The sequence below is a fragment of the Grammomys surdaster genome, unplaced genomic scaffold (assembly GCF_004785775.1).
Source record: "Grammomys surdaster isolate TR1022 unplaced genomic scaffold, NIH_TR_1.0 125834, whole genome shotgun sequence".
In the NCBI taxonomy this organism is placed as follows: domain Eukaryota; kingdom Metazoa; phylum Chordata; class Mammalia; order Rodentia; family Muridae; genus Grammomys; species Grammomys surdaster.
The window spans coordinates 2344407-2365883 of record NW_021620662.1 but is presented as its reverse complement, the minus strand read 5'-3'; the positions used below and the strand labels follow the sequence as shown (position 1 = coordinate 2365883).

Genomic DNA, 21477 nt, shown 5'->3' with positions numbered 1-21477 from the left:
TGCATCTGTCGGCCCATTTATAAATAAAACTACAGGATGGGAGGGACATCAGTCAGCCACACTGCACAGTTTTAAAACAGGCTAGATAAAACAGGCATGGTTCAGCAAGGTCACTCAGCAGGTAAGGAAGAAAAACCTTTACTACTAAAATACTTGCAAGCTTGAGTTCCTGCCCAAAATCCCCCAGAGAGGAAAGAGAACTGTCTCCCAAAATCGTCCTCTGAGAGTCACATGAACACCTGAACGAATACAGACACACATCACACACACACACTCATACAGACACACATCACACACACAATCACACACACCACACACACACTCATATAGACACACATCACACACACAATCACACACACACATACACACTCATACACACACATCTCACACACACACACACACACACACACAGACACACACACCACCAAAGACCAAAGACAACAAACTACCAATTAAATGTCATAATAGTAAAACCTCCCTCTTCACCTACCTCCTCCTCCTCTTCCAACCGTCTCTCTGTTCAAGAGCTAAAGACCACACCTCCCCAACCCCAGCCTTGTGCATGCCTGCACTGTACCCAGCCCTCATTCTTAAGAGCACCTTTTGTCTTGTTAGAGATTCTCAATGTTTCTTACACTTGAATCCTGCTTGCATCAGATTATCTTGAAAGACAACTGATGCTAATTACTTGTTACTGGCAATTGCAGTAGATGCTGTGCAACACTGTGCTATGATGTGGATAGAATGTTCAAGTGCTTGTAGGTAGCTTACCATGAAAATGAAGTAAGTAGGAATTACAGAAGTTGGAAATTCTTTGGGTCCAAGCTTTACATTTCCAGCTCCTGAGGAAATTCTATTTGATCTACAGTCAAGTCTCTCCTGTCGCTCTATAGTAGTCTAAGTGAGTGATGAGGCTGGTGATGTATCCCGGTGTAAGAGCATTTCCCTAGCTTGTACATGACTTTAGGTTCAATTCTTGGCCACACTGCTTGTACACACACACACACACACACACACACACACACACACACGCATATATATGTACACAGAACATTAAAAGTATGTAATGAAGACAAATTCTCTCAAAACACTGATAAGTAAAACAATACATATATTAACAATGCTTATCAAATCATTTCCTAGTTTCATCTAAAAGATTCATTTCACAAATACTTGTGTTGGTTAGTAACTAATCAATAGAATTTAAGGGAGCTATAAATAATTTAGCAATAATTTCTTAAGGTAATTAAACTATTGGGGTGGTAGTACAGTGCGTGGATTTAATCCCAGCACTCAGAAGACCCAGGCAGGTGGATCTCTGAGTTGGAGATCAGCCTAGCCTACAGAGGGAGTTCCAGGACAGCCAGAGCTACACAGAGTAACTTTGTGTTGAAAAAGAAAGAGAAAAAAAAGAAAGAGAAAGAGAAAGAGAAAAAGAAAAAGAAAAAGAAAGAAAAGGAAGAAAAAAGATAAACTATTTTTTTCCCAGATAGTAAACCAGCCTATGAATCACAAGAGGAATTTTCAAATCCACAGCTTCTGAACCCTACTCCCCATGACTACTTCCAAATGTCCAGGAACCCCTAAACTGAATCCAGAGGACCAACATTGTACATCTCTTCTGAACACCCTCCCCTATTTAGTATGCCAGGAGCTTTGAGTGAAAGAATCTTCCCAGATGTTACTGAGGCAAGTACATCGTCTAATGCAGGGTGATGAGGCAGGCAGGTGCTTAATGAGCACCTGCTAAGTGAGTGCGTGTGTTTGTTATTAAAGACTGGTGGTAAACTCAACGCGTGTTGCATCATGAGAGAGTGAAATGATCAGCACTTTCTTCTAAGTTCTCTCACGAGCCACCAGGATAAATATCATCATTTCCATTGTGCAGCTGAGGAGGCTGAAGCTAGTCACATCAGAGACAGGAGAAGGAGAAAACTGCATTTTTCAGAATATACATACTCTTTTTATTTTTTGTCAGTTTGGTGGTATACCCCTTAATCACAGCACTCAAGAGGTAGAGGCAGACACATGTGTCAATCTCTGAGTTCCAGGCCAGTCTGATCTATAGTAAGTTCAAGGACCACCAGGGCTATACAGTGAGGCCCTGTCTAAAAAAATAGTCATTGTTGTCATCATCATCATCATCATCATCATCATCTGTATGCTCACATGTCTGGGAAAGCTGCTAATTAAGGTCAAAGTCCACCATTGACATGATAGTCTGGGACTTGGGACATAATGGGGGACTCTCTTCTTTAACAAAATGTCTCCTCTCTGACCTTGTCCAGGGAATTCTGAGCCTTCACACTCACCTCTACCTGAGGAATATCACATAGCCTCAATTAGTTCGTAGGATCAATTTCCATTCTCCTGACAACACCCGTTCAGCCAGCACCTGAGATTCCTGAAATGCTTCCCCATGCTAATGAGATTTGCCAGTTACCCTAAGCCTAGAGTCAAAGACCTTTGCCCATCCTGGATGTCCCTACTCTCAGTCCCTCAAAACTTCATAAGCCTTCAATCACCCTAAGTTGAGTCGCCCTGCCTACTGGCAAGTGGTCCCGGTGTCATTCACCATACATACTCACAGGGCTTCCAACCCCCCTTTTCAACATCTCTGCTCCCACTGCCCTCGTGGACCGAATAGGCCGATGGTCCACAAGAGCGGGGAGACCCACACACATGTGTACAAGTGCCCACGGAGGCCAAAAGAGGCCCCTGAAGCTGGAATTACAAGCGGTTCTGGGCGATCCTATGTGGGTATCAGAAAGTGAACTCCAGTCTTCTGCAACAGCTGCCCTCTTTCCAGCTCCATGATGTATCATTTTAGACTTTAACCTGGTTTTCTTTGGGCTCACATGGATCACATTTTCTCTTAAAATCCTTTAGGGAAGTCTACTCCCACCCATCACACTATACTTTAATTGCTTAACTGTATCTCTCCCTACACCATAAGCTCCCTGAGTGAGTAACATCTGTAACATCTGTAACATCTGTCCTGTTCCCTTGCTGCACTTTATAGCACAGAACTCAAGTTGGGAGATAGAATGCCACCCAAAGGCCTATGTGTTGAAGGCTTGGTCCTCGGCCTACAGCAAGCACTGCTGGAGGTGGTTGAACCTTTAAGATGTGGGGTGTTGTACTGGCTGGCTTTATGTGTCAACTTGACACGAGCTGGAGTCATCACAGAGAAAGGAGCCTCCCTTGAGGAAATGCCTCTATGAGATACAACTGTAAGGCATTTTTTTCAAATAGTAATCAAGAGGGGAGGGCCTAGCCTATTGTGGGTGGTGCCATCCCTGGGCTGGTAGTCCTGGGTTCTATAAGAAAGCAGGCTGAGCAAGCCAGGGAAAGCAATCCAGTAAGCAGCATCCCTCCATGGCCTCTGCATCAGCTCCTGCCTCCAGGTTCCTGCCCTGTGTGAGTTCCTGTCCTGACTCCCTTTGGTGATGAACAGCAATGTGGAAGTGTAAGCTGAATAAATCCTTTCCTCCCCAACTTGCTCCTTGGTCATGATGTTTTGTGCAGGAATAGAAACCCTGACTAAGACAGTCATCATGGAAGGAAGTTAGTTCATTAGTGGCATACCTTGACAAAGATATGGGGACTTCAGCCCTATTCTTCCTGACTTTGCTTCCCAAGTCACCATGAAGTAAGATGGTTACTTCATCACAACACAAGGTCATTTCTGAACACAAGGCGCTGCCTCACCACAGGCCCCAAAGTAATGGGATCAAGCAAACATTTACTAGAGTCTCCAAAACTGTGAGCCAAAATAAACCTCTCTTTTTAGTTAATATCTCAGGGATTTCTTTTTTTCTTTTTTTTTTTTTTTTTTTGAGACAGGGTTTCTCTGTGTAGCCCTGGCTGTCCTGGAACTCACTCTGTAGAACAGGCTGGCCTTGAACTCAGAAATCCACCCGCCTCTGCCTCCCAAGTGCTGGGATTAAAGGTGTGTGCCACCACCGCCCAGAGGGATTTCTTTTTTAAATAGGAAGAGATTAGCACACGCAGTACAGTGCCTACTACTTAATACTACAGTAACCACAAACTGTATCTACTTCCACTTGAAATGAAGGGCGAGTTCTCAAGGATGAGATTCTTAAAGGACTGAGGTAGGGGTCTTAGAATGAGCTTATTTACCATGACCTCCCTCATCTCAGACTTTAAGGAAGAAAATGGTTTACAGAGGCGAGGCAGGAGTGGGACATGAAATCATGCAGTATGTTTCTATGAACTTTCGAGCACATGCTACATGAAGTCTATCGTATTGTATCCTATCCCATCCCACACACATCTTCTATTCTACATGCTGGAGGATCAATCCCAGAGTCTGAAGAATGTTCTGAGCTAGACTGACTCTCCATTCCCACACATTCTTTTAAAATGACATGCTTTAAAGTACAGATGAGTGCTTCATCCAATTTCCTACCAACTCGTTAAGATATGGGGTATGAATTACATATTTTGAAACAATTCAGCTGTGATTCTTTCCTTCCCTCCCACATCTTCCGCTTTCTCTTTGTTCAATGATGCTCTCTCTTGCTGACTAAACCAGCTCATAAGTCCTAGTCAGCAAACCCAGAAAGGAATTTCTGCATGGCTAGGAACTGTCACCAACAGAAGCTCTGAGTTACTTCTCTCAACTCATTCAAAATTATTTCCCAATACAATATTTGAGAGACACTATAATTCACTTGCAGTGGGCATTTAATTAAGTTGTCAGGCATGGGAGATATCACACCACTCAATTTTAGAAAACCACAGAAGTTACGGGGTGTTTAAAAGTTGTAGCTTTCAGTTCTTTAAGTCTGTATTCCTTCTGTGGTAAGGATGATTATATTTTGCCCTGATAGTATGGCTTTAGGAGTAGGGATGAGGGATTGGAAGAGGGAGCTCTGATCTGTGGTATTTACTCATTTCCAAAGTTTAAATAATTCTTCGTGATATCAAGTTAATATCGCAGAGCCATCAATAACCTAGCAGTAGCTGCCTCCAGCACACCTAACATTATATATGTCAACAGGTATATTGTTCATCAAAGTAATTAGAACTGAAGCAGTATGATATCTACTAGAGATCTTCAGTAAGATGACACACAGCAAAGTGTCTGACTCAGAAAATGTCCGCTGATTCCCTTCCCCTGATTCCAAACACCATCTAGAATTCCTCTAATTTATGTGTGTTTGGTTGTTTTTTTTCGGAGGTGCGGAGTTCAAGACAGGGTCTAACCATGTAGCCCCAGCTGTCCTGAAACTCACTATGTAGACCAGGTTGACCTTGAACTCAGAGATCGGCCTAACTCTGCCTCCAGAGTTCTGGAATTAAAGGCGTGTGCGGCCACACCCAGCTTTAACTTTTAGCATGCACCTTTAAATGCTATTGTTTAAATTGTTTGCACATTTAAATTTTAACCTTTCCTTGAGGCTCAAGATTAAAGTAATGTTCCAGGGATTATACACAGGCCATCAGAATGGGGGAAGATTTCTTCCCATTTACCCACCTCACTGGCCCAATAAGAGGATATTTAAATTCTGTAGCTCATGCCTTGAGGCTGTACTAATGAAGTTCTGAGCATGGCTGGGGAAGACGAATGATACCATGGCATCACTATTGACCTGAAGAAACTTACAGTCTTATTGGGTAGTGAGACCACAGCATAAATAACAACAGTAATTGCTGTGGAGTGAGGCTTGGTCAAGTGTGAGGATGCAGAGGCTGTTTGAGCAGCAGTGGGCTCCCACCTGGATGTGTCCAATCCCACCACTTTTTATTCTTCGGACCTTTACTCATTCAGCACAAGATGTGCATGATGTGAATCCATCAGTCCTATTCTCTCTCTTCACCTGTCCTTTGCTCTCCGATCCCTCTGCCTGCTAATTGAGACTGCTGACTTGAGGAAGTCCTACTAAGCTCTGACTTAAACTCATTATTGTAGCTTTCCATTACTCTCCCTCAGTAGTTGACCACGTTGCTCATGTATCTGCCACACAAATCTGTAAGCTCCTCCAGGAAGGAGATCATATTTCTGTCATCTCTATAATATATCCATTATCTAGCATAATGCCTGTCAGGGTCAGGTGCTCTAAAAACATTTTTGAGCTTCATTACTGGGTCATGAGTGCTGACTTTTACTAGGGTCTGGATTAGGGCACAAAGTTAACGAATTAAAACGACAACAACAACAAAAGTCCTAGGAATATTTTTAACCAATAGTATAAAAAGGTCTGAACACTGAACACCAAGAAACATTTATGAAAGAACCTAAGAAGCCATTAATAAGTCGGAAAATATTCTGTGTTCACAGATTGGAAGAATACATATTAGAAAGATGTCCATACTATCAAAGTCATCTACAAATTCAATGCAATGCTTACCAAAATCCCAATGACATATTTTCAGAGAAGTAGAAAAAGTGATGCTAAAATTTATGTATAACCACAGAAACCCCCAAAAAGCTAAAGCTAAAAGGAAAAGAGCAAAGCTCACACACACACACACACATACACACACACACACACACACACACACACACACACACACACTCTAGTGGAATACAAGGTACGGAGGGCATGCTGGCACCGGTAATCTCAGTGCTTGGTGGCAGTCCAAGGCAGGGAATACAGAATTTAAGGGGAGCCTGGGCTACAAAGTGTACATAGTGAGATTGTCTCAGAACAGACAAAAACTCAATAGAACACAAAAACAATAAGAGTGCTCAGAAATAAAGCCACACATTTATGGTTAACTGATTTGTGACAAAGAGGAGACAATGGGGACAGGAGAGTCTCTTCAATAAATGGTGCTGGGAAATCCAGATGTTGACAAGCAGATTATTAGAGGCTGACCTCATAGCAAATACAAAGGGCAACCTACACTGGATTGAAGACTCAAAGCCTAGGACCTGAAGCTACAAACCCACAGAAGGATGTATGGGGAGAGGAGCCTATCATGCTGGTTTGAGCAATGGCTTTTAGGTCTGAGCCTAGTAGAGCCAGCAACAAAGTCAAACAGAAAGGAAGAAAATCTGAGCCAACCATACATCTAATGAAGCATTGATATCTGAGATGCGAAAGGAGCTAAAATAATTTCATAAACTTTCTTTTTTTGTTTTTTATTAGTCTCTTCACTCTGGTGATTGTTCTATTTGTTGAACAGAAGTTTCTTAGCTTGATGTTTTTGCTTTTGTTGCCAAGTTGTTGTACTCATTAAAAAGAAATTAAGAAGAATCAATGCTTTTGTAATTTTGAGCTTGAAATCTTTCTGCCTCAGTCTTTCAAATGCTGTAATTATGTACACCAGTACGACTGGGCTCTAGGCTCCAAACAATCAATAGTGAGAAGACAACCCAGGGCCAGTGAGGTGCACAGCAGGCAAAGACTTACCAAGCAGACCTAGTGGTCTGTTTGATGGTTAAAACTCTTATAGAGGAAGGAGAGAACCAACCCTGAAGTTGTCTTCCAAACTCCACATGCATGCTGAAACACGTGTACCCTCAATAATGGTAATAATAATAATAATAATAATAATAATAATATTTTTAAGTGTAATTTAAACATGGGCAAATGATTTAAATAGACATTTCTTAAAAGACATACAGGTGACCAATAAGTACATAAAAGCTGTAAACATTACTAACTACCAGGAAAATACAAATTAAAACCAACCAACCATCAAAATGCTGATAAGGTAAATGTTGATGAGGCTGTGGATAAAGCGAAGCCTTACCACTGCTGAGGAGAATGTCCACTGGTAAACAGTACGAAGGTTCCTCACATAATTAAAAATGGTACTAACATATAGTCCATGACTACTACTAGGATTTCCCAAAAAGAAATGAAACTGATTCTCGGGACCCTATCATTGTGACAACACAGAAGAATCTAAAGGAAAACTTTGTGTTTAATGGACATAGAAGCTGAAGCACAGGGAATCAGAAAGAGAGGCCTAAGGCTTAAGAGGAAGAACTGGAGCGGCAGGATCCAGTCCTGCGTCTGTCCTAGCTTGTCCCCTGGAATCAAACTACACAGGTGACCAAGAAAGGCATGCTCTGAATGGACAAGTTACATGCCGTCATTTCACAGTCATTACTGGGATTCAGCCTTGAAAACTAACAGGGTAACTCAGCCCACAATGTTCCAAGGAGCCTTAGTTGCCCAAGACAGTCCAGGGAAAATAGATGGCGAAAAAAGTTGGTCTCTCACTCCTTCCCTTCCAGAGCACATATGCCTATCTGCAGATTCCCAGTTTCTGAAGTTCTGTGGTAGAAAACTGTATTTCCTTTCCTTTCTAGGTGTGTCAGTTAACAAACTGTGCGGCACTCTCAGGCCCAGTGATGTAGACACAGGAGGGAGCAGGGGACTGAGGCAGGCTGCCCCTAAAGACAAATCAAGGAGAAAGAGACAGGCTGCTGGTCCTTTTTGAAACAAAACGCAAGACACCCTTTTTGGTTTATGTTTAGGTTGCTTCTTCTTGAGAAAACAAGCAGTGAAAACAAACATAGGTAAAAACCGACAGGTAATAAATCAGAGGGAGGGGCAATTGCATTCCCATCTCTGAGCTACACCTCTGGCTTCATCCCCAACCCCGCCCCAAGCCCATTTCCTTCTCCACCCTGAGGTCTTAGAAGCTGTTTTCCAGCTCTGCACAACTGGCTACCCACACAGCTTGCCATGCAGACTGACCCCCACAGATCTCCCACTCCTTGCAGAAGTGGAGGCAGAGAGGTGTTTGAATTCCGTTTGTGGGACTGCCACTGGAGAAGCCCACAGATTTCACAGAAATTCAAGAATTTGCCTGAGGCAAGGCTCTCTGCTTGGGTTAGTCAGGAGTCCTCCAAAGACACTCCCACCCAAGTGAGAATCCTTCTGAATTTCCAGGTTACAAACGTTGGGATTTTGTTTTTGTTGTCGTTTTGTTGGTCCCCTGCCCCCACTTCTTGTTTTCAGCTTCTCACTGGCCGCATTTATCAGGAGAAGGGGGAAGGGGGGAGGGGGGAAAGAGAGGAGGAAACGGAAGAAGAAACATTTAGGAAGAGCCTACAGAAACTAGCCTAACAAAACAACCAGAAGCGCCCCCACTACTTGGAAATTGCAGGATTCCAATTGGCAGGAGCACTTGCCAGATGGCCCCTTAGCCACTGAGTCTGAGTACAGCGTCCACTCCTTACCCACTCGGAAGATCAGGTCGTCCTCGATGGGATTCTCTTTTCGCTTGCCGGTGCTGTACATGCTGGCAGGTCTCTTCACAGCCTTCTGCTTGACGTGCCCACTCCCCGGGGACTTGACTCGTCGTTTCACGCCCTCGGTGGTGGGGGACACGTCGGCAGAGCGGATGACCTTGAGCTTAAACGGGCTGCCTCGGATGTGCTGGTCGTAGAGCCTGAGGGACAAGGTGAAGTCCCCTTCCTTCTGCACAGTATACAGGAACTCGTAGGTGCCGTTCTTGTTGTCCAGGATCTCTCCGTCCGCCACGCTGCCGTCGGGGGTGCTGAGCTCAGCGGTGAGGTATGCGTTGCCTGTCTTGCACAGCTCTCCGTCTTTGTCCTTGGTGGTTATAGTAACGGACATGGGCTGCCCGATGATGGTCTGCCGAAGCCCCTCGCCCGTGGCTACCGTCTCAGAGGCGACCGCGTTAGTGGTGAGGATGGTCCCCAGGTTGTGGATAGACTTCTTCAGTCCCTCGGTCTCCACGATAAAATCCAGCTGATCGTTCTCGCGCGGGTGCAGTGGGAAGTCTTGGTCCGCCAGTTCGTTCAGTTTCTCGCTCATCTGCTTCTTCACCAGCAGCACCTCGGTCTCCGTGCCATGGTTGAGGGCCTGCGCCGTGAAGTTGCTGCAGCTCTTAATGCTTTCCTGGCCTTGGAGCAGAGTATCCAGCTGCGACTGCAGCACCTGCGGGGTACACAGAGGCAATGAGCGCTTCCTACAGGACACTGTGCAGCCTGCAGGATACTTGCCAGGAGCTGGGTCAGAGCCCTCCGCCCAAAAGAACCAACCTCTACGCCCGCCCACTCAGGTGGCTCGGAACCATCTGCATTCCATTTAACCCAGTGAATATAAGTTGCATTTCCAGTACCATCTGGAGATTTCCCTTCCGCCTCACCCAGCCTCTCACCCACACGTGCATTTCTTGGGTCATCTGTTTACATGGGGCAAAGAGAAGAAAGGACGCTACCAACAGCAAACAAATTGCCTGCTTGATGTGAATTAGTCATTACTCAGTGGCTTTTCCCTGGCGTTCAGAGCTGCCGGTCACCACCTCAGGGAACAAAACCCAACCATTTGAGAAGCCTCTACACCTCAATACCCGAAGCTCCCCACCCTGGCTGGTGAACAGACTTGCAGAGCCAAACAAAGGCTGCAGTCAGGTTCGCTTTGAAGTTGAGGAACAGGTTAGTGTGGGTGAGAGAGAGCAGTTAAGAGGTCCTCCACCTTATAATTAAGGAAGGAAAACATTCCAGGCAACCTTAAGCCCTGAAAACATTTCTATATGCAACCTCTCCTTCTGGCAAACTATAAGTTGCTACAGAAAGAAGTCACAGAATCCCAGTTTTGCTGAAAGAAAAAAAGGGGGGGGGGGTTCTACTAAATGTAAAGAGCAGTTCACTGTTGGTCCCCAGGAAGTACAGTGGTGTAGGTCCCTGCCGCTGCGCCGCCACTGTTAGAAGGCAGTAGGCAGGTGCTGTGAGTGCAGCCCCCCCACCCCCCCCACGACTAGGGAGACTGCAGAGCCTTACTTTGTGTTTGAGGCCATAGTTGACCTCAAGCTCCATGAGCAGAACGCTCTTGCGAACATTTAAAGTCTTCTGCAGCTCATCAAAGGTGGAGTGGATGTCATCCACAATGCTGGCCTTTTGGTTGGTTAACTGATGGATGATTTCTGAGATGAACTGAAGAGCAGAATCTATTTCTGGGAGTCTGAGAGACAGGAGAGTTGTTAGTGATCAGTATTGAACTTCTACCTAGAAATACTCCAAAGCCTATCTATACCTTCAGTCTCTAAACGCAAAGTGCTTTTTCTATGCCACTTGCATCACCTTTAAAAGGCAATAGGATGGAAGGAGTGAGTCCTTCAGGGTCCCGTCTATTTCAGCCTACCTTCAACCATCTGGGGTAACTATTGATGGTGCAAAGGTCTTGGAGAAATGGTTATGGCCCGATAGTCCTTGTAGTAGAAGATGCCCTGTGCATATAGGATGCTTAACAGAGTTCTCTCCTCTACTCACATCTATAGCATAACCACAACACTGCCAAGACACCCAAAGTGGGTATCACCAAATGTGTGTGTGTGAGTGTGTACACAGAATTACCCATGGTAGAGAACCACTATACTCTAATTGACTAGTGTTATCCTTTTTTTTTTTTTTCCTCCAGCCACATAAACTTTAGAACTTGTAGAACTCAGAGTACCTGGAGAACTCTTGTAAGCTTCCAAGTTCCTTCAGGTAACATTGAACAACTATACTTTTCTCACTAGGAGGACTATCTATTTTGTTTTACATCTGGTTGTTAACCTCTTTTTTGGTTTCTCTCATATAGGACATGGCTACTATATTCATTTGTGTCCATGCCAAAAGGGGGGGGAAAAACCCCAAAACCAACCCTCAAGACAAACACAGGAGGAAATTTGAGCAACCACTGCTCAGCACCATGTGCAGGACTCAGGCTGAGAGGAGCTAATCCAGCCACCACCACAGGCAGGGAAGTACGTCAGCAGCTCTAAGGAAAATCTCAGCTCTGGTTTCAGGTAGGGATTTTCTGAGATCACATGATCAAGGAGAATGTAGGACATAGTTATGTATATAGGCTAGGATGTCCCTACCATCTCAGAGATACTGGATATTGAGGCCAGGCCGGACATGGGATGGGACATGGCACCTTTTGTTGACTGCATCCAGCTGGACCTGGAGTGAGGCCTTGTGTTGCTCCACCACATCCTTCAGCGGGACTGTGGGGTGCTCCGCGTGCTCCCCCTCCGTGCACTCCCGACACATGGCGGTCTCACAGGACTGACAGTAAAATTCCATCACCTGTGGGAAACACAGAGAGCTTACTCTCTAGGAAGCACATACACATTCTCCCAACATTCCCAGTCACTAAAGCTGTTGGTATTACAGTACCCAAATGTTGATATGACAGGCCTCAGACAGGTGGATGTGACACCAAAGCCACTGCTTTGGCTCTCAAACCTCTCTAAGCTCTTTAAAAAGTACTGAGGACTTCAAAAGAGCTTCTGAGCCAGGCCTGGTGGTGGAAGTCATTAGTCTCAGCACTCAGGAGGCAAAGGAAGATGTTTTGTAAGTTTCAGGCCAACCTGGTCTACATAGCAAGTTTCAAGGCAGCCACAGCTACACAGTGAGACCCTCTCTCTCTCTCTCTCTCTCTCTCAAAAAAAAAAAAAAGTACTTTTGCATATGTGGATTCTTTTCATAGATATTTGTCATATTAAAAATGAAACATTATTAATGTAATGAAAATAATCGTGAAGCCACTTAAATACTAGTGATGAGCAGCATAATTTTGTACTTAAGATGGAAAATGCTGGAACTTGGCACTGCTTTGCATTTCAGTATATCTCTGCAGTGTTTCGCTTGACAGAAGGCAGCGAGAAGAATTCTCCTGTCTGCTTCTGCATTCATTCCCTCATGATAGAACATATTGGACAGACCCTGGAAAGCGCCACTGTATACACTTGGGAGAGTGGAAATGACAAACACTGCCTTTCTATTGTTGTGCTATGACTGCAGTATTCACCTTGTGGACTCCCTGGGAGGTCTGTGGACACGGGGGAGGGGGCAGGGGCGCTCCTGAACTTTATTTAAAACTGCCACTGCTTGAACAGAGATGCACTCCGCAGTTTCATCCTGGCTCCATCTCACATTTAGCTGAATGGCCATAGGCAAATGACCTAACTCTACTAAGCCTCAACTTCCACCTCTGTCCAGTAGAGATGATAGTATCCATGGCAGTAACAGGCTCCACTGGGCTGCTGTGCAGATTAATTGGATTAATACACACAAGAACTTGATGAAGCTTGGCACCAGCTCAGAATAGTTCCCAGTTAGTAACTGCTGTGGTGATGACAACGACATCATCTGGTTGTCCTTAACGTGAAGTTAAGCCACTTACCCTAATTAGGATGGACACTTAGTAGCAATGTAACACAAAGCCTGTTTTGAATTCTCATGGCACTTTTGAAGGAGACCTTTATGTGGCGTTTTTAGTCATGCATATACCAAAAAGGGCGTGCATCCTGACCCAGCTTGACGGATGATGGATTTTTCACAGTGCCAACACTGAAACCAACAAGATCCTGACCACAGGACTCACCTACGCAGAGCCCAGGTCGTGCCTCGGCTATGGCAGGTACTCAACACTGCAGGGTCTGGGGGTTGTGGAATCACAGGATGTCTTACTCATGGTTCCAGGGTCCTGTGTCTTGGCAACCGAAGAGATTCCTTCCTTATTTATTCTCACTATTTGTCGTAGTATTTTCTGGAGCTGACTGTGTTTTGGAAACAATCTTTCTGAGTGAACCAGTTCAGATGAAAATCCTTTAGAACATTTCCACGATAATCTTAGACTTCATGCACCATTGCACTTTGATGCGGGATACAGTAAGTTACAGGAATGTGTTTTTCATTTTAATTTCTTTGTCACATAAAATGACCTTTTAGGACTATGCCTGGGCCATAAATTGGAAATCTCACCCTTGGGGGTTTTTTTTTGCTTTGTTTTTTTAAAGATAGGAATCCAGCCGATACCCTGTTCTGAAAGATATCTGTACTCCTCCTGAACACTCACGCTCCGGTGTCATCCCCTTCCCCACGTCCTGCCTTTTTGTGTTTACAGCCCCTATGTGAATAAGTAAAAATTACGATTTGATTTGAAAAAATAAATAAATAAAAAGAAAAATTAAAGATAGGGATCAATTCATTTTAAAAAAATTTTTTTACATAGGAAGATCTGTTAGGCTTGGATCATAAACTGGAAATTTCCTTTCTTTTTCTTCCCCTTTTTTAAGGAGCAGAGATGGGCTCAAACCCAGGGCTTTGTGTATGGTAAGCAGGTGCTGAGCCACTGAGTATCATCATGGCCCAGTTTTCTCTGTCCATCTCCTGTTCAAAATATCTCCTGTGCTCTATTAAACGGTATGTTAATAACAAACTCAAATGGAAATTTGAACCTCCCAAGGGAAGACTGAATGTTTGCTTTTTACTTTAAAACACATGTGATTCAGTCCAGTTCAATGTCCACCACACAGAAACTGCTGCATAAGGGTCTAAGTTAAGGGGTCCTCTCAGTCGATCTTCCTTTCTCCAGTTGGAGCTGCACTATGGATTGTTTACATTACTTTAACATAGTCCTTGGTTTTACTGTTCAGGAAACAGGAGGACCTAAAACTAATGCAATGTAGTGCTAAATTTCCTGTCGTGAGGTTTCTATAAATTACATTTGGAAATGCAAATATTAGGTGACAATATATGAGCCTTGTATCACAAATACTTTATTTATTAAAAAAGTCATTAATTTAAAAGTATTCTTGAGCTGGACAGTGGTGGCACACGCCTTTAATCCCAGCACTTGGGAGGCAGAGGCAGGTGGATTTCTGAGTTCAAGGCTAGCCTGATCTACAGAGTGAGTTCCAGGACAGCCAGGGCTATACAGAGAAACCCTGTCTTGAAAAACAAAAACAAAACAAAACAAAACAAAAAGGATTCTTGTCTTTCAAAGGGCTAGTGAAAGGAATTATTTGAACTTTTCCAATAAATTCTGAATTTTTTTTTTAAAAAATGTCTTCCCCAGGATCCATGGAGCACAATTCTGAAAATCCTCCCAGTGATCCTTGAGCACCAGCCTGTGAGGGCTGAGGCTCCATTCACTTCTTGGCTTCAGCAGAAGGTGGTTCACAATATCAGAACTTTTTATTTCTGGATCTTATATAATAAATATTTCACCTTCATGGTAAATACTCATGAAATCCCACCAGTGCAGGAAATCACCAAGTGGAAGAGTCAAGAATGGAATGTGAAGGCGTCCTCCCTCAGGTTATTCAGGGTATAGGGATGAATGTGAGTGTCTAGGTTGAAGAGTGTGACACACTAACCGTGCTCATCCAACCCACTCGCACATTTCCCGTCAATCGAGATCGCCTCCGAATTGCCACATGCTGCCTCAGTGTGGCATGGGTTAGACAAGACAAGGCGTAAGTCCATGTCTGTGCTGTAGTTAGAGATAGGAAACACTGTGTCATCTCACTTGCACTTTCTGGTCTGAGTTCAATTGTCCTCCCCAGTCTGAGGAGTGAGGCGATGTGAAGAGAAAGTTAGAGGAAGAGAAAAGCATGAAATAAGACATGGACACTAACAATCTAAAACCTCATCAAGAGGTTTTAACCCTCAGCCCATCATCCTAGGATTGGCAGCCCTCTTCTTAACCTGTTCATCTCTTTATGCATGTGAGCATTTTGCCAGGGGTTTGCAGAAGAGGATGCCACAGCCTCTGGAACTAGACTTGCAGATGATTCTAAGCTGCCATGTGGGTGCCTGGAATTGAACCCAGATCCTTGGCAAAACCATCCAGTGCTCTAAACACTAAGCCGTCTGTCTCTCCAGCCCCTCTTCTTAATTTATGTTTTCAACAGTTGGTGGTAGGAAAATGGATTTACTGAATAAGGAAATCTCAGTCATATCACCAGCTGATGACTAAGCTAACCTAATGGGACATAATTTCAGTGTTCACACATGACAAAAATTACAGTCTTTACAAAATTGGCCCAGAAAAGTCACTAAGCAGAAAGAAAAGAAAAAGAAAGAGAGAGAAAGAATAATGGAGAGAAAATATGATTTCCAAAGTTGCCACAATATTATCTTTCTTTCATTTACTTTCCTATGCAAATATAGAATTTTACTATGTAGCACAGGCTAACCTCAAACTCACCCTCTCCTTGAGTTAGCCTCTCAAGTAGTTGTAATTGAAGGAAGGCATATGACATCATGTCTAACCTTTGTCATAGCATTTTAAATGCCTTAATTTCCAGTTAAAAAAAAGTCATAAAAAAAAATAGAAGATGGGGCTGGAGTACTGCCTATTCTTCCAGAGGACACAGGTTCCATTCTCAGCACTCATATGACAGATCGCAACCATCTATGTGGTGGTTTGAATAGGAATGGCCCCTGTAGACTCATGTATTTGAATGCTTGTGGCACTATTAGGAGGTGTGGCCTTCTAGAGGAAGTGGGGTGTCATGGTGGGGGTGGGCTTTGAGATCATATATTCACAAGTTATGCCCCATGAGGAACACAGTTCCCTTCGGCTCCCTGTGGATCTAGGTATAGAACTCTTAGCTTTTTCTCCATCACCATGTCTGACTGCATGCTGCCATGCTTCCCTCCATGATAATGAACTAAACCCCTGAAACTGTAAGCCAGCCCCAATTAAATGTTTTTCTTTATAAGAGTTGCTGTTGTCATGGTGTCTCTTCACAGCAATAAGACCCTAACTAAGACAAACATCAGTCTCAAGGGATCCAAAAACCAATTCCAGTATCTGTGGACTCTCTATACACACGGTATACAGACATACATCCATATACATAACACCATAGGCAAAACACCCATATACACCAAAGAAAAATAATAAAATCCCAATTTTTAAAAGAGAAGACAGCCCATACCAAAATAAATTAATAATAACTGTCTCTTAGTAAATCCAGATTAGACTTACTAGAGCTTAAATTAACTCTTACATATGGTCCCAGAATTAAAAGAAACTGTATACATACTATCAAAAACAAGTAGAGAAATCAGGAGATGATGCCTCATCAAATAGGTGATATTGAAGAGACAGAGATTTTAAGGAAAAACCAAAAAGAAGTACTCCAGCATTGGAAAGTATAATAACTAAAATGTAAAATCCACTAGAGGAGCTTCACAGTCAAAAGAACAAAGAAAAAGGACAAACTAGTTCCAAATATGTAATAGAAAGAGGTAATATCTGAGGGCCAGCAAGATGGCTTAGTGTACAAGATGGCTCATAGTCTGAGTTTCATCCCTAGGGCTTATATAGTAAAAGCAGAGAACCAACTCTGCAACATCATCCTCTGATCTCCACTCCCAAGCTCTGACGCATGCACACGCGTGCGCGCGCGCGCACACACACACACACACACATATATATAGTATTTTTTTAAAAAACTGTTTGAAGAAACTTGAGCTGGAAACTCCTCAAATTTTGATGAAAAAGACAAATCAACATAGCCAAAAAAGCTGCATAAACCCTAAGTAGCCAACTCAAACAGAACTAAACCAAGGTACCTCATAACCAATCTATTACACAGACCAGAGAACCCTAAAAGCAACAAGAATGGACAGGAAATGGTCAGTAAGGTTAACGATGCGGTTCCTATCCCAGAACATTTCATGGCCTAGCATGGTGTCATCAGCCTATAGTCCAAGTACTTGGGAGGTGAAGGTGGGGGATTCTAAGTTCAAGGCCAGTCTAGATAGGGAGACTCTTCCTCAAAATAAGCAAAGTCTCAGAGCTGGAGACATGGCTCATTGTTAAGAGCATGTACTGCTCTTACAGAGTACCTGAGCTCAGGTCCTAGCACCCACATCAGGCTGTGCACAACTACCTGTAACTCTAGCTCAAGAGAATCGGATGTCTCTGGTCTCACAAGACACTGCACATACCTACACACAGACACACACAGACACACCCTCACACACACACACACACACACACACACACACATACACACAATTAAACTGATAAAAACAAATCTCTAAAACAATAGCAACAAAAAAGGTTGGAGTCATAGCTCAGTGATCGAGCACTTACCCAAAATGCACAAGGCACTGGATCTAACCCCCACACCAAAAAAATAGATAAATGTTCAAGGAAACAAGTTGAATGTTGAACATAAAGGAGGAGAAAGAGAAACTTTCTGTAAAGTATAAGCAAAAAGCATCAGACATAACTGACTGAGGCAAATGTTGCTGTCACAGAGAAAAGTGTGTAACTGACAGGACATAGTGTAAGCACAAGGGGAGAAAAGAAAAGAAAAACTTTATTTTGATTGGCCAATTAAGGGGAAAGCCTCGGATTACTAAAATCAAGAGGGAAAGTGAGTAGATTCCCACTGACGTCTTGGAAACATAAGGAATTAAAATGACATTATGGATGTCGTATGCCAGCAGACTAAGCAGCCCCAATGACATGGACGAATTCCTACAAACTCCCAAACTACCAAAACAGATGCAAAGACAAAATTCGATTCTGAGTAGACAGAGTCAGAAAACTGCCAGCAAGGACAATCTCTGACCAAAAGCTTCAACGGTAGATGTGACCAAGCTTTTAGATAAGGCATTATCCCAATCTTCCCCAAATACTTCCAAAAATGTATATAAGAGGAACTGGTTGTGGTGGTGAACACCTTTAATTCTAGCCCACGGGAGGCAGACGTTAACACGTACTGTCTATATAGAGAGTACTAGAGTGCCAGGCAAGGTGACATAGTAAGATTCTGTCTCCAGTCTACCAATCAAGTGATACATAAATAAGTAAACAAATAAATAAATTAATAAAAAATAAGTAAATAAAATATGTGTGTGTGCTTGTGTGTGTGTCATTTCCTAATTCACTAGGCCATAGGACATTGCAAGACAATGGTAGACTAATCTCCCTTGTAAATTTGGGATTGCACAATAAACTAACAAAACTGACTCAGCCACATAGCAGAAGGATCCCAGGACTGCAGGGAGAGTCACACTTGAAAACCACAACCAGGATGTCATATCACCGGGGTGAAATGGCTATTTATAGGTGTGAGGCTACTTTTGTGGGGTGTGGAATTAGGCCCAGTGAATTAGGAAATCTCACACACACACAAACACACACACACACACACACAATTTATTTATTTATTTATGTGTTTGCATAATCTTATATATAAAACCCACTAACTGGGCCGGGCGGTGGTGGCGCACGCCTTTAATCCCAGCACTTGGGAGGCAGAGGCAGGCGGATTTCTGAGTTTGAGGCCAGCCTGGTCTACAGAATGAGTTCCAGGACAGCCAGGGCTATACAGAGAAACCCTGTCTCGAAAAACCAAAAAAAAAAAAAAAAAAAAGAAAACCCACTAACTGTACACTTTCAGGTGTTGAAAATACTGAAATTGATGTTATATAATTTTTGCCTAAAAAGAAAAGACAAAAAGAAAAAGGAAAAAGAACCCCTATTCAACTTTGAGTTGACAGCAAAAAGTGTTCATTGCCTGTCGTTCAATATCCTGAGAGAAAGAACTCCAGAATCATTTTGAAGTGCCTAAAGCTAGTGGTTCTTAAACGCACATTTTAGGCTTTAGCAGCTGAGGCTTGTTGAGTTCAGCACTAATTGTGGGGTGACTATGTGCCCCTCAGCTGAGCTCATCCATTTCTGGAGAGATGATGCCACTGTCCCCAGGGGTGGGAGGGCAGCCAGAGGCCAGGGTGAGCTTATTGCTGTTGACAGGTGGTCACCGTCTGTGTCCATCAGCAGAGGAGCTGGCAGGACCACATGCATTCCTAGGGGGAAGAGGATGCTCCAGGCCTGTGGCCAATCTGGAGGCCTTTGTGGAGATCCTGGCAGTTGATGGGGGAGGGGAGGATACTGAACATCCCCTTCCTGTCAACATCCTTGTTAGTAAGGAGCCTCACTGAGCATTGACAGGGTTCCATGGTCATTTGTCTACCTAGGATCACAAGGCATGAGCTCAAGTGTTGGCTTTAAGAGCAAAGAACCTCTTAGATCACTGGCTGCTATTCTGTTTTCTTTAGCACTTGGCAGTGCTGTCTCTGCAATTTAATGAGCAGAGCACACAGCATTTCAGCACTAGACAGGCTTTCTTCCACTGGTGCTAATCAGCATGGCGGCGCCCTGCATTGCTGTTAATCACCCAATTTTATTAACCTTCATATGCTTGACTTGTTTTTAAAGATTTACCCATGGCAATTAACTGCATGCAATTTATCTGGGATACTGCTTTTGGCTTGCATATGTAATGAGCATCCCCGGTTCAAACCAACGTAGCCATGAATTCCTACAATCTATGATCAGACAGTGAAGTACTTCAAGATTTATGCTGCTAATTCCCCAGGGCTTTTCACTGGCTAATAAATTTTATGATCCCGAAGAAGCACAGTGATTCTGCATGTAGGAAGTGCTCAGAACATACTTTAAACTGTTTTGCTCACCTCAAGGAAGGTCAGCGCCTTTACATAGATTTAGTTTTTGATGGGGCTGGATGCGATGTGTTTGAGAAAGGAGGGGATGGAGCTATTTTAACATGAAGAGTCTTTAATGGTTCTGGGGGTGCTGGAATTAGCAGGGCATCTGGCATCCAAAGGTCTCTGGTGCTAACATGGGTTCAGATATGCATCTTTAGGAGAGTCTTTCATTTCTTTTGAGTCAGAGTCTCACTATGTAGACCAAACTGGCTTCGAACTCAGACTCGCAGAGATTCTCCCAGGTGCTGCATCTGAAGACATGCGAAATCAATCTAGGAATTCTTTTCTAATTTGGCCTCCAGGCGGTAGCCAGAGATCCCGCCTTCCTTAGTTTTTTCTAAGAAAGGCAGTGTCCTTTTATGGAAACTCGGTTCATTTGCTTTTTATTATGTTTCTGAGATTGTGGGGAAGGAACTGGAGGCTTTGCAGATGCTCTACCACAAGTCACATCCTAAGTCCTGTAGTTTTAACTTTATCACTTTTTTTCCATGCTACGGTTTGAGGCCAAGGCCGTATGAGTGTGAGACATGTTCCACCCTTCACCCATTTATTTTGAGATGGGAATCTTGCTTCATAGTCCAAGTTGGCTTCGAACCTGTGGACTTGTGATTGTCCTACCTGAACCTCCAAAGTGCTAAAATTATAGGCAACGCTACCACTCCTGGTACATAGTCAATTTAGAGTTACCACCTCAGTGGAGGGTACCATTACATCCTTGACACTGAAGTTTGACCTGTTGTTACCTGGTGTCGCTTCAATCTGATGTCAATCAACTCCTTTAGTCTGGTTCTTCAACCTCATCCCTGTAGCCTGGATCAGAGCCACTGGGTGGGCTTCCCCAGCAGACTCCCATGGCTTCCGTGTATCTAAGTCTCTTCTGTTTTGAATCCACCCTCTCAACATCTCCAACTAGTTTGAGATGACCTCAGTGCAATTCTCACATAGGTATGCAGGTACTTAATGCTCCCTAACAGAGCCTCAGACTAAGGTCAGGCTCAAGTTTCCAATAATTGCATCCAGTGGCCTTCCTCCAGGTCCTGACCTTTTAACCTCTCTGGCCAACATCATTTCTTGGACTCTGAGGACACTGGGCTGACAGTACAGCAGGCTCTTGGACTTTTCCATTTTCTCTGAGACGCTGTCCCTTCTGAGCCTCATGTCATTCTTTACTATAGTGTATACACTGTAGGCAGTATGCACTATACTGT

At 43.6% G+C, this 21477-nt stretch overlaps 1 protein-coding gene across 2 annotated transcripts in view; it reads right to left on the bottom strand.

The window, feature by feature from the left end:
* Trim2 (tripartite motif containing 2) overlaps positions 1 to 21477 on the bottom strand; it is a 59959-nt gene that overhangs the window by 20393 nt on the left and 18089 nt on the right. The window contains exons 1-4 of one of the 2 annotated variants that reach the window (XM_028789481.1): positions 15109 to 15209; positions 11880 to 12031; positions 10739 to 10919; positions 9170 to 9893 (exon numbers count right to left, since the gene is read on the bottom strand). In XM_028789481.1, coding sequence (XP_028645314.1) covers positions 9170 to 9893; positions 10739 to 10919; positions 11880 to 12031; positions 15109 to 15117 — 1066 coding nt within the window. In that variant the 5' untranslated portion in view covers positions 15118 to 15209. Of the gene's footprint in view, positions 1 to 9169; positions 9894 to 10738; positions 10920 to 11879; positions 12032 to 15108; positions 15210 to 21477 lie in introns of those variants that run through there. The other variant, XM_028789480.1, reaches the window with a different exon arrangement.